The 13,800-nt window shown below is 48.0% G+C and overlaps 1 protein-coding gene across 1 annotated transcript in view; it reads right to left on the bottom strand.

Moving 5' to 3' along the window:
* The window catches only part of pkhd1l1.1 (PKHD1 like 1, tandem duplicate 1), a 402,260-nt gene that overhangs the window by 43,518 nt on the left and 344,942 nt on the right, over positions 1 to 13,800 (bottom strand). The window contains exons 74-75 of the mRNA XM_070881087.1: positions 12,543 to 12,678; positions 442 to 810 (exon numbers count right to left, since the gene is read on the bottom strand). Coding sequence (XP_070737188.1) covers positions 442 to 810; positions 12,543 to 12,678 — 505 coding nt within the window. The remainder of the gene's footprint in view (positions 1 to 441; positions 811 to 12,542; positions 12,679 to 13,800) is intronic.

Genomic DNA, 13,800 nt, shown 5'->3' with positions numbered 1-13,800 from the left:
CCATCCCTAGTTGCCCTTGAGAAGGCGGTGGTGAGCCGTCTTCTCAAATCATTGCAGTTCCTGTGATGATGGTGCTCGGTAGGGAATTCTAATGTTTCTGTAGTAATTTAGAGAGCATCAACATTCAGCCACAATGTCGGACTAGAGTCATGGTGAGTGGCCAGTTCCCTTCCCCGATTCAATTGGGTTTTTACGACAATCCAACAGCTTTTCCTGGTTATTTTCCTGGTGCTAATCCATAAATGACCAGATTTATTCAATTCGATCTCACAACTTGCCCTGGTGGGATTTGAACTCAGGACTTTTAGGTTGCTAGTCCAGGACCAGAACCAATTACACTACCGTACCAGGTGTAGTCTTCATTCTTCAGGTCTATGTAAAGTTATATCCTAATGATGACCTGTGCAATGTACAAAGTAAAGCAACAAAGCCGCTGTTTACCTTCAGTAGAGGTAGTATTGGTAGAGTTGCTACTGCCTGCTGAGAACTGTTCAGATGGAAGATCTCCAATTTCTACTTCGACTGTAATACCTGTAGTGCGCTTCCTGCGGCGCCCTGCTTCCCGGACAATCTTAGTAATGCGGATCTTACTTAGAGGCACATTTAGGAACAGGGCGAGATTCTGTGCTAAGTCGGGGCCGTAGAATTCATCTACTGTCATTGCTGGTAAATTAAAGGAGATAAAAAGCACAGGAGTTGTGTGGATCTCAATTGGAGTTGAGCCTCTCACTAGAACATTAAGCATCTGGTATTCTCTGTCAAAGTAGTTTGCTCCAAGGACAGAGGAGTCCAACTTGGGAACGAATTCTCCTGTGTAGACATAAAGAAATGTATCAAGAAAACGCAAAAGAAGTTATGTTAAATTTATATAGAACATTAGTTAGACCACACTTGGAGTACTGTGCACAGATCTAGTCACCATATATCTTGGACTTCAATATTATAATGAGACTGGAACCTCTTCTTTAACCTCCATTTTTTTACACACTTCGTAAAACCCAGCAGTTACAGCAAGGTGGGACAACTGCATCCAGGAGGTAAGTGCCTTTACACTTACTCCTGAATCCAGGCTTCCTACCTAACACACCACCCGCAATTGGAGGACCCCTCACTAAGTGTCATGTTTGTATTTTTGGGATCACTAGCCACTAGATGGCGTCACTGTTGGAGGTCGTTGAGCTGCACGCATGTGTGTGCAGCCCAAGTATAAAAGGCCAGCCATTTTGCATATTAGTCACTTTGGGCCATAATAAAGCAGAGCCAAGGTCATACCTCGTGGAGTTAAACAGTACTCAGTCGAACAGTTATTGCATACACAACATTTGGCGACGAGGCAACAAAAACCTTTGCATGCAAAAATGAGCACACTTGGATTGTTGGAGCAATTTGTGGAAGGAGAAGATTGGGCAGACTTTGTGAGCCATTTGAGCCAGTTCTTCATGGCCAACAAAATGGAGGAGCTCGGCGAAGCAGATTGGCGCCGGGCGGTGTTCCTCACGGTTTGTGGTCCAAAAATTTATGGTCTGATAAAGAATCTACTCCTGCCTGTGAGTCTAACAGAGAAGGCATATGAAGAATTGTGTGCAGGACCATCTTAAGTCAGGCGAAAGCATTATCATCTCGAGACACAAATTTTACACGCACGTTTGCTCAGAGGGCCAGAATGCGGCAGAATTCGTTGCCGACCTGAGACGTCTAGCGGGACCGTGTAAGTTCGGGACTGTGTTGGCAGACATGCTGCGGGACTTCTTTGTAGCATAAACTACTGGCGGTGGAGACTTTGGACTTGGACAGGGCCATCACGATTGCTCAGTCACGCATGACGACAGATAGAAGTCAAAAGCAGATATCAGTGAAAAATCGAAACTCGGCAAATACTGTAAATATGATTGATTCGGCGTTCGGCAGAGCGGCACATGGCAGGGCCTACCCGACTGCGTACGCAAAACCCGTGGCTGCCCAAAGTCCGCCAGCGGGAATGTATCCGATTTCTCTGTGTTGGCGTTGTGGGGGAAATCACTGGCACCAGCAGTGCCGATTTAAGCAATATAGTTGCAAAGGCTGTCTGAGGGTGGGGCAACTCCAGCGCAAGTGTCCGCAGATGAGCAAGCGAGCTGCGACACACCACGTGGGGGATGATGGTCAGACTAGCGCAGATTCGGATACGCAATCTCAGATACCAGAGGAGGAAGTGTTTGGACTGTACTCGTTCCTAACTAAGAGCAAACCGATAATGATCAATGTGAAATTTAATGGGGTGCCGGTATCGATGGAACTGGACACGGGGGCGAGTCAATCGATAATGAGCCAGAGGGAATTCGATAAGTTGTGGGATACTAAGGCTGTGAGGCCCAAGCTGAGTCCAGTCAATGCCAAGTTGCGCACGTATACCAAAGAACTCATAACGGTGATAGGTAGTGCCACAATTAAAGTGTTGTATGACAGTGCGGTTCACGAGTTACCACTATGGATTGTCCCAGGCAATGGCCCAATACTGTTCGGCTTGAAAAAATCAGATGCGATTGGAACGACATCAAGGTGTTGTCGTCGGAGAAAGATACATGTGCCCAAGTACAGAGCAAGTTCCCCTCGCTGTTTGAACCAGGCATCGGCAACTTCACGGGAGCCAAGGATCAGATCCACGTGGACTCGGATGCAAGACCTATCCATCATAAAGCTCGGGCAGTTCCGTATATGATGAGGGAGAAGGTCGAAATCGAACTGGACAGACTCCAGCATGAAGAGATCATATCACCGGTAGAATTTAATGAATGGACCAGCCCCATTCTTCCTGTGCTGAAAAGTGATGGCACAGTCAGAATCTGTGGAGACTACAAGGCTACGATCAACAGGGTTTTGAAACAGGATCAGTACCCATTACCGAAGGCTGATGACTTGTTTGCAACGCCAGCCGGGGAGAAGTCATTCAGCAAAATGGACTTGACGTCGGCCTACATGACACAGGATCTGGTCGAGACGTTGAAGAGACTTACGTGCATTAACACGCATAAAGAACTGTTTATTTATCACAGGTGCCCTTTTGGGATTCGCTCGGCTGCAGCAATATTTCAGAGGAACATGGAGAAACTACTGAAGTCTGTTCCCAGAACCGTCATGTTTCAAGATGACGTCCTGATCACGGGTCGTGATGCCGAGGAACATCTGAACAACCTGGAAGAGGTTCTACATCATCTGGACAAAGTGGGACTCAGACTGAAACACTCAAAATGTGTCTTCATGGCACCACAGGTCAAATTCCTGGGGAGGAAAATTGCTGCTGATGACATCAGGCCCACAGACGCGAAAACGAAGGCTATCAAGAATGCACCCAAGCCGCAGAACATGACGGAGCTGCGTTCATTCCTGGGTCTACTCAACTGCTTCGGTAACTTCCTACAGAAATTGAGCACCTTATTAGAACCACTGCACATGCTGCTAAGAAAAGGCGACAACTGGGTGTGGGGTGCGTCTCAAGACAGAGCTTTTGAGAAAGCCACTAATCTGCTTTGCTGAAACAAGCTGCTGGTACGTTATGACCCATGTAAACGTTTAGTATTGGCCTGTGATGCTTCGTCATATGGAATTGGTTGCGTACTCCAACAAGCTAACGAGTCGGGTAAACTTCAACCAGTCGCGTATGCTTCAAAAAGTTTGTCTAAAGCGGAAAGAGCGTACAGCATGGTAGAGAAAGAAGCACTAGCCTGTGTGTATGGGGTTAAAAAGATGCATCAGTACCTGTTTGGTCTTCGGTTTGAACTGGAGACAGATCACAAGCCGCTCATTTCACTGTTCTCTGAAAACAAAGGTATCAAGACCAATGCTTCATCCCACATCCAGAGATGGACGCTGACATTATCCGCTTATGATTATGTCATTCGCCATAGACCTGGCACCGAGAATTGTGCCGATGCTTTGAGCTGTCTGCCGTTGCCCACGGAGGTGGAAACACCACAACCGGCGGACCTATTGTTAGTTATGGATGCTTTTGAGCGTGAAGGAACCCCTGTCACGGCTCAACAAGTTAAGACTTGGACCAGCCAGGACCCGATTTTATCAGTGGTGAAGAGTTGCATCCTCAAAGGTGATTGGTCTGCCATACCCAAGCAAATGTGTGAGGAGACCAAACCTTACCTTCGTCGCAAAGACAAACTGTCTATTCAGACGAATTGTATACTGTGGGGCAATCGTGTTGTTATGTCCAAGAAAGGGAGAGAGAAATTTGTACGTGAGCTACATAGCACACATCCTGGCATTGTAATGATAAAAGCCATCGCCAGGTCTCATGTTTGGTGGCTGGGAATTGACTCTGAGCTGGAATTATGTTTGCATCAGTGCAACGCTTGCATGCAGCTCAGCAAAGCACCAGTGGAATCGTCGCTGTGTCTGTGGTCATGATCGTCCAAACCATGGTCCAGGATCCACATAGACTTTGCAAGTCCTTTCCTGGGGATGATGTTTTTAGTTGTGGTGGATGCATATTTGAAGTGGATAGAGTGTATAATCATGTCATCCAGCACATCCGCAGCTACCATTGAGAATCTCAGTGTCATGTTCGCAACACATGGTCTGCCTGACATCGTTGTTAGCGACAACGGATCGTGCTTCACCAGACAGGAGTTTCAAGAATTCATGAAACTCAATGGTATCAAACATGTAAGGTCAGCACCATTCAAACCTGCATCCAATGGGCAAGCAGAACATGCTGTCCAAATCATAAAGCAGAGTATGAAGCGAGTAACCCAAGGGTCACTGCAGACCCGCCTGTCGTGCATACTGCTGAGTTACAGGACAAGACCACACACACTTACCGGGGTCTCGCCTGCTGAACTAATGATGAAGAGAGGTCTTAAGACCAAGCTATCTCTTGTGCACCCTGACTTGAATAATCCTGTTGAATATAGAAGACAAAGTCAGCAAGGGTATCACGATCGCGCAGCTGTGTCACGCGATATTTCTGTAAATGATCCTGTATATGTTCTGAATTATGGTCAGAGTCCCAAGTGGATCGCTGGTACTGTCATGGCCAAGAAGGGCAACAGAGTATTTATTGTCAAGCTCAAAAATGGGCAAACATGCAGGAAACATAGGGATCAGACAAAGCTGCAGCACACAGACAAACCGGAACAGTTGGAGGAAGAGACAATCGACGACCAACCAACCTACCTACCCCCAGTCATCAGAGGACTCAGTGGTCATCAGTGAATCGGGACTTTTAATCACTGACATGTTCAATGAAAATGGACTTTCAATTCCTGACATGGCTATTGCACTCCCACCAGGTCAACCACCCAGCCACCAGTCACAACAGACTCTGAACACTCACCTAAGGCTGGAGTTGAACTGAGACGGTCAACCCGGGAGCGTAAAACACCGGACCGTCTCAATTTGTAAAAGACTGTGTTAATATCTCAGAGGGGGATATTGTCATGTATGTACTTTTGGGATCACTAGCCACTAGATGAGTCACTGTTGGAGGCCATTGGGCTGCACGCACGTGTGTGCAGCCCAAGTATAAAAGGCCAGCCATTTTGTATATATGCACTTTGGGCCGTAATAAAGCAGAGCCAAGGTCATACCTCTTTCCGCTTTAGACAAACTTTTTGAAGCATAGGCGACTGGTTGAAGTTTACCCGACTCATTAACTTGTTGGAGTACGCAACCAAGTTCGTATGACGAAGCATCACAGGCCAATACTAAATGGTTACATGGGTCATAATGTACCAGCAGCTTGTTGGAGCAAAGCAGATGAGTGGCTTTCTCAAAAGCTCTGTCTTGAAATGCACCCCACACCCAGTTGTCGCATTTTCTTAGCAGTATGTGCAGTGGTTCTAATAAGGTACTCAATTTCGGTAGGAAGTTACCGAAGTAATTGAGTAGACCCAGGAACGAACGCAATTCCGTCACATTCTACGGCTTGGGTGCATCCTTGATGGTCTTGGTTTTCACATCCATGGGCCTGATGCCGTCGGCAGCAACTTTCCTCCCCAGGAATTTGGCCACTGGTGCCATGAAGACGGACTTTGAGTATTTCAGTCTGAGTCCCACTTTGTTCAGACGATGTAAAACCTCTTCCACGTTGTTCAGATGTTCCTCGAAGTCACGACCTGTGATCAGGATATCATCTTGGAACACGATGGTTCTGGGAACGGACTTCAGTAGACTCTCCATGTTCCTCTGAAATATTGCTGCAGCTGAGCGAATTCCAAAAGGGCACTTGTGATAAATAAACAGTCCTTTATGCGTGTTAATGCACGTAAGTCTCTTCAACATCTCGACCAGCTCCTGTGTCATGTAGGCTGACGTCAAGTCCAGTTTGGTGAACGACTTCCCCCTGGCTAGCGTTGCAAACAAGTCATCAGCCTTCGGTAATGGGTACTGATCCTGTTTTGAAACCCTGTTGATCGTAGCCTTGTAGTCACTCCATATTCTGACTGTACCATCATTTTTCAGCACAGGAATAATGGTGCTGGCCCATTCAATAAATTCAATCGGTGATATGAGCCCTTCACACTGGTGTCTGTCCAGTTCGATTTCGACCTTCTCCCTCATCATATATGGAACTGCCAGAGCTTTATGATGGACGGGTCTTGCATCTGAGTCCACGTGGATCTGCACCTTGGCTCCCGTGAAGTTGCCGATGCCTGGTTCAATCAGCGAGGGGAACTTACTCAGTACTTGGGCACATGTATCTTTCTCCGACAACAATGCCTTGGTGTCGTTCCAATCGCATCTGATTTTTTCAAGCCAGTTCCTGCCGAACAGTGTTGGGCCATTGCCTGGGCCAATCCATAGCAGTAACTCGTGAACCGCACCATCATACGACACTTTAATTCTGGCATTGCCTATCAGCGTTATGAGTTCTTTGGTGTATTGCGCAACTTGGCATTGACTGGACTCAGCCTGGGCCTCACAGCCTTAGTATCCCACAGCTTGTTGAATGCCCTCTGACTCATTATCGATTGACTCGCCCCCATGTCCAGTTCCATCGATACCGGCACCCCATTAAATTTCACATTGATCATTATCGGCTTGCTCTTAGTTAGGAACGAGTACAGTCCATACACTTCCTCCTCTGGTATCTGAGATTGCGAATCTGGATCTGCGCTAGTCTGACCATCATCCTCCATGTGGTGTGTCGCAGCACGCTTGCTCATCTGTGAACACTTGTGCTGGAGTTGCCCCACCCTCAGACAGCCTTTGCAACTATATTGCTTAAATCGGCACTGCTGGTGCCGGTGATTTCCCCCACAATGCCAACACAGAGAAATCGGATGCATTCCCGCTGGCAGACTTTGGGCAGCCACAGGTTTCACGTACTCAGTCGGATAGGCCCTGCCGTGTGCCGCTCTGCCGAACGGCAAATCAATCATATTTACAGTACTTGCCGAATTTAAATTTTTCACAGATATCTGCTTTAGACTTCTATCCGTCGTCATGCATGACAGCGATCGTGATGGCCCTGTTCAAGTCCAACGTCTCCACCGCCAGTAGTTTACGCAGGATCACCTCGTGGTTGATGCCGATTACAAAGAAGTCCCGCAGCATGTCTGCCAATGCAGCCCTGAACTTACACGGTCCCATGAGACGTCTCAGGTCGGCAACGAATTCGCCGTATTCTGGCCCTCTGAGCGAACGTGCGTGTAAAATCTGCATCTTGAGATGATGATGCCTTTGTCTGGCTTAAGATGGTCCTGTACCAATGTTCACAATTCTTCATATGTCTTCTCTGTTGGACTCGCAGGCAGTAGATTCTTTATCAGACCATAAATTTTTGGACCACAAACCGTGAGGAACACCGCCCAGCGCCGATCTGTGTCGCTGACCTCCTCCATTTTGTTGGCCACGAAGAACTGGCTCAGTTTTCCTGCTCGCATCGGAGTCCCCACCTCCTCCATGAAAATCCAGCCCTGGTTTCTGTATCCCTTGGTTAGACCATACTTGTGGTACTGTGCACTGTTGTGGTATCCTTACTACAAAAAGGATGTAGAAGCACTGGAGAATTACAGGGCTGATAACAGAACTGAGAGATTATACTTTCAGCAAAGACTGAATAGGCTGGGGCTCTTTTCTCTATGCTGTATGGTCTACTCTTGCTCTGTACCCTGCTGGGTACGGGGCCCAGAAGAGCCGAGGGCCCAGAGGCAGCACGGGTCAGCCCACACTGCTATATGTGTGCGCACTAGGTCCGTGCAGCAGAGCAGGTCTCCAGTCGTCCTGGTTCAACTCTTGCCACTGGATAAAGGCCTAGCTCTGTTGAGCCCATGTGGTGGCTGGTGTGCAACGATCACCACACGTTAAAACGATCAAACACGCACAGGCATCTTCCACCCCCTCAACTGGAGTTCAGGATTGGAAAATCGGGTCCTTCATTGAAACATCTGTGAACTATTGTGGAAGCAAGTCATCCTCGTTTGAGGGACCGCCTATGATGATGATGACTCCTGCTTCCATTGCTTCAGTTCAAGAAAAGAGAAGGCTGAGTGATCTGATAGAGGTCTTTAAGATTATAGAGTAGATGTAGAGATGTTTCCACTTGTGGTGGAGTCCAAAAATAGGGCCTAGAAATTGGATAAGGCCCAAAAATGGTCGGGGTACTGCCCAGCACTATTTGCCTGTGTCCGTTCTAAGTGGTGCAGGCAGCATGCGAAATTTGTGCTGCCTGCTCATTTACATGATTGCTGTGCTGATCTCAGTGCTAAGCACACTGTTGAATGACTTGGTGCCCGCTTGGGGGGGGTGATCAATGGGACCAATATTTGGTGCAGTCTACTGGCAAATAAAGTTTGTCTGGTTCTCTGCATTACTTAAAGGGGAGGTGCTTTCATGCAGAAGCACCTCATTGTCAGGTGAAAGCAGGGCATGGCTCAACACCCCAGAAAAAGGGCAAAAGGTTTTTCTGAAGGAGGCCTCCTGGGGTCCAACAACGACGGGATGTCCTATACCCGCATTGGGCAAGAGCTCTTCAAGGTTGAACAGCTGAAGGATCTGGGAGGAGATAGCTCAATCAGTCACTGCGATGAGTGTTGGCCCCAGGACCGGGATCCAGTGTGTAATGACATCACATGGCTGGTCAAGGTGAGTGAAGCCTTTGGCAAATGCCATCACCCACTATCTGCACCACAAGCCTCACACACTGCTCAATGTACTGCACCCTCATCACTCACCTACCAACAATCTCTAGCAATCACCACTCATACCTCACAATCATAGCTTCACTTCACCCTCACAACCTTAACAAACTGCAAAACTCACACCCACACCTTGCATACACTGCCAGCTATTCAACCATGGCAGGCACATCACCCAAACACATTTACAACACTCACTGACACAGTTGTCTTTCTCTTGCAGGCAGAGAGCAACAGCAAATCAGAGGCTGCCAAGAAGAGTTGACAACCTAACTGGCCTGGAGGAAGCAGTGTTCGACATAATTGGAAGGGCTGTGACAGAGTCCGTGGAAAGAATCACTGATAATGACAGTATGGTCATACCTAATCCTTCATCTCATATTCCACTTCCCCTCGTCCCACAATCTCTTCCCACTTACAAGCTGCTGATGGTGTAAACACAAATATCTTGCTTTTCCCTCCTTCCCTCACCACTACCCGACCCTTGTGCCTTTCTCCTTTCAGATACATAACAATTACCACCTGGCCAGCCGGTCCCTGAATTTGAGGAAGACACAGATGGAGGAGGCGAAGAAGACATCTGACATTCATAGGCACCAGCTCAGAAAATAGCACTGGTGATGCGCTGCTACGGGGGAATGGATTGGCTCCATGGAGCAAGAACCTGCTGCCCTCTCTCAGGTTGACAGCATTCTAATCCCACCACTACCACTCCGCCAGTGCCCTTGCTGCTGCCCGTCATCTAGCCAGCCCTGACCACTGCTCCCCATACCGAGGTGGTGCAGTCTATAGCTGGGCTTTCTAAGTCCAGAGCTGTTTGAGGTCAGCAGCCTTCCACCAGCTGTGCTGCAGGCACTGGGGTGCACTTCCTGGGGAACGAGTATAAAAATGCACACAAAAGACAGACACTAAGGGAATGCACAAGGGTGATTAGTTGATTTTGTTCTTTTGATTTGAATTTGATAAATTTATGAATTATGCTTGGAATGTGTGTTTTGTGGTGTCTCTCATTTCACCTTATGTGCCCAGGAGGATCCTGTGATGTTCCGTAACAGAGGGATGGTATGATGGGGAAGTGATAAGCAACGGGAATCTGGGGTTTCATTCACTGGAACCGGAGTCTGATGAGGTGCCCACGGACAGTCCATCCAGAACGGGGATTTGCTGCCTGCTTCATCTGTTCCTCCTCCTCTTGAGAGGGTCCCAGAACCTGTGGTGGCAATGGTTGCATGCTCAGTGAGTGGTAGCCTTCGTGGTTGCGGAACATCTCAGTATTGGTATATGGTGCCTGCAAAGCCATGTGTGTGCAGTCAGTGGCACCCTGCACCATGGGAAACCCCGCTATCCTGGCAAAGCCACATGCACGCGCGTGCTGCTTCTCTCTGTTCAGAGAGAAGACAATGAAATCCCTTCTCCTGGAGCAGAGATGCAGCGATGAATGGTGAACTGGGATGTGTTAGCTATGTTGCCTGCTGCAGACAAAAAGGATCCGGTGGCAGAAAGATTGAGGGCCATGGTGACCTTGAGGACCAGTGGGAGAGCTGTCTTTGCCCTGCTCTGAGGCTGCAGATCTGGTTCCACGAGGCGGCAGAGTTCTGCGACCGCCTCTTTGGTAAAGCGGAGCCTCTTAATACACTGCTCCTGGCTTAAGTGCAGGTGGGAGAAGTGCTCCCTAAAAACCCTAGGTGGGTAGGACCTTCTGCTGAAAACCCTCATGCCCTTCCTCCTCCTCCCTCAGCGAGCATCTTGTCCTCTTCTTCGCTGACTCTGCACCATCATACTCGAGCATGAGGGGGAATGCAGGTGGTGTGAGCAGAACCCTTTAAATGAGAAGCAAAGCCGTTTCCACTTCCAGCAACACTCCACGTGACCACAGCAACTTTAAGCAACTCTAGAACACTCCAAACAGTTGCACAAACTTAGTCACTAGAACTGAAAAAGCAAGTCAGCAAGTCAGCTGCAAGTTGTTGATGATCCCTTTAAATAGCGCTGGTGGTGGGGAGTCACTTTTGTGATGTAAGGCGTTAAAAGGAGCAGCGACATCCAGAATGTCAGATCTGTGTCAAATCAGCATTGCACACTCATTGACTTCACGATCTGCCTCATCTAACTATCTGGAGCGAGCGCTGGCAAAGGCAGCGCTACCGACCTGCGGTAAATTGTGGTCGCCGCGGAACCCGCCGGAAGTGGGCGGAATTGAGTCAGCTGCCATTTGTTCATCAAATCCGGCCTTAACGGCTGGCGCTAAACCCTCACATTCTGTGGCCAGAGGGCCATAAATATAAGATAGTCACTAATAAATCTAATAGGGAATTCAAGAGAAACATCTTTACCCAGAGTAATGAGAATGTGGAACTCGCTACCACAAGGAATAGTTGAGGCGAATAGTATTGATGCATTTAAGGGGAGGCTAGATCAGTATATAAGGGAGAAAGGACTAGGAGGTTATGCTGATAGGGTGAGATGAAGAGAGGTGGGAGGAGGCTCGTGTGGAGCATAAACATCGGTATGAAGCAGTTGAGACGAATGGCCTGTTTCTGTGCTGTACATTCTATGTAATTGTATGTAATTCTATGTAGCACAAATCGGGCCAATTTTCCACATTGCAGAGTTTTGGCACAGTTGTAGAGGTACTTCCGATTTTTTAGTGGCCGACTGCGGCAAAAAAAAAGTTGCAAGTTTCGCCGGAATAAACTTTCATTTTGGAGGTCTGCGCCGAAAAACTCGGGTTGCTAGGGTAACGAGGGACACACTGAAGGGCTGAGGCTGAAAAGTGAAACATATAAGATGCAGCAAGACATAAGCAATTGTAGAGCCCCGGTGTCGCTGCTATCTCGGGCTGAAAAGCCCCCCGCCCCCGGTGCCACTCGTATCCCAGGCCGAATGCACCCCCCCCCGCTCCCGGTGTTGCTCCTATCCTGGGCCGAATGCCGCCCCCCCCTGCTCCCTGATGCCGGTGCCACTGTATCCTGGGTCGAATGCCTCCCCCCTCCACCACTGCTATCCTGGGCCGTGGAACTCGATCTTCTGCGCTGATTTTCTTAATTTCACCATAAGGTTTTTCAGAACAGTGCACTGCGCCGTTTAAAAAAAAAAAATCCTACTTGGCCAAACTCGGCAGTGGCCGGAAATGGCGCTGCCGGCAGCCGGCACCCCCAGTGACGTCAAAAAATTGGCAACTAAAAAAATCGGCCGTAAGTACTTTATGATGGCACAGAAACTTTGGCGAAACTTTCAGATTTTAATTTGCTCCAAAAAAATAGCGGATGCAAAAAAAACGACGCAGGATGGTGGTGAAATTAGAGCCCCTTAAATCCAGCCAGCTGATTTTCTCATTTGCTCGGATTCTGGTGCACTCATTATTTTAAAGCATTAAGAAGAACAATATAGGAAAATATTTTGACATTGCTTTACCTGTGTAGGTTGGGCCCTTTAATGTGAAATCAGTGTGCGCGGCATTCCACTCTGCATTAGTAGGAGAGACGAATGCATTGTTGGCATACACTTCTAGTCGTTGTGATGTTGTGTAGTATATTGCCAAACCTACAGCCTTTTTCAGAAAAGAAAGGAATATTAGCTTCAGAGATTTGCCCTTCAAATCCTTGGCATCTTTCAAACCCATAACCCTGTCTACTGAAACATTCGACAACTTACATTTACATAGTGCCTTTAACGTAGTAAAACGGCTTGGTCAAAGAGGTAGGTTTTAAGGAGCGTCTTAAAGGAGGAAAGAGAGGTAGCGAGGTGGAGAGGTTTAGGGAGGGAGTTCCAGAGCTTAGGGCCTTGGCAGCTGAAGGCACGGTCACCAATGGTTGAGCGATTACAATTGGGGATGCTCAAGAGGCCAGAATTAGAGGAGCGCAGATATATTGGGGGTTTGTGGGGCTGGAGGAGATTACAGAGATGGGGAGGAGTGAGGTCATGGAGGGATTTGAAAACAAGGATGAGAATGTTAAAATCGAGGCTTTGCTTAACCAGGAGCCAATGTAGGTCAGCAAGCAGAGAGGTAATGGGTGAACGGGACTTGGTGCGAGTTAGGACATGGGTTGCAGAGTTATCTTAGACCCAATCAGGAAGCAAGTTTTATCAATCTTCCCAGGCTTGGAATGTTTGAAGTGTCCTAGGATGCAAAGCTGGCAGTGGCGTCCTGGATAGTGATGTGTACATCGATGGGTGACAGAGAGAATGGCATGTGCAGCAGACACAGTGAAGGGCAGAGGGGGAGTGAGCGACAAGCACCAGGCGAGGCCAAGAAGTGAAGAGCAAAATGTAAATGAAACACAGGTTCCCTGTGCACAGGGAGCTTGCAATTCGTGTGTTTATTTATGGAGTTCACATGTTACCCACTCACTTTTTTGGGAAGTAGATCCGTCCTCAAGTAAAGAGACCAAAACTAAAAGTCTGAAAAGTTGGATACTCCTACATAAGGTAGCTTCAGTATTGTTCCCTCTCCAGCCATGTCTTTGATCTTTGCTCTCCCGGTCTTCCTCACTCTTTGCCTCTCATTTCTCTCATCACCCTCTTTTCACTCCATGGGGATAATTTTACCCTACATCTCGGGAAGGGAATCCCACGGGATCGGGTGGAACACCAGTTTCACATCCTGCCCAATATTGGCTTCAACGGAGAGTAAAATCGGACGGGATGATAAAGCAGCGTTGCTCCCGATCCC

This window comes from Pristiophorus japonicus, chromosome 1, assembly GCF_044704955.1.
Source record: "Pristiophorus japonicus isolate sPriJap1 chromosome 1, sPriJap1.hap1, whole genome shotgun sequence".
NCBI classification, from domain to species: Eukaryota; Metazoa; Chordata; class Chondrichthyes; family Pristiophoridae; genus Pristiophorus; species Pristiophorus japonicus.
Note: the sequence above shows the minus strand (reverse complement) of the source record. Positions and strands in the feature narration are given on the sequence as shown.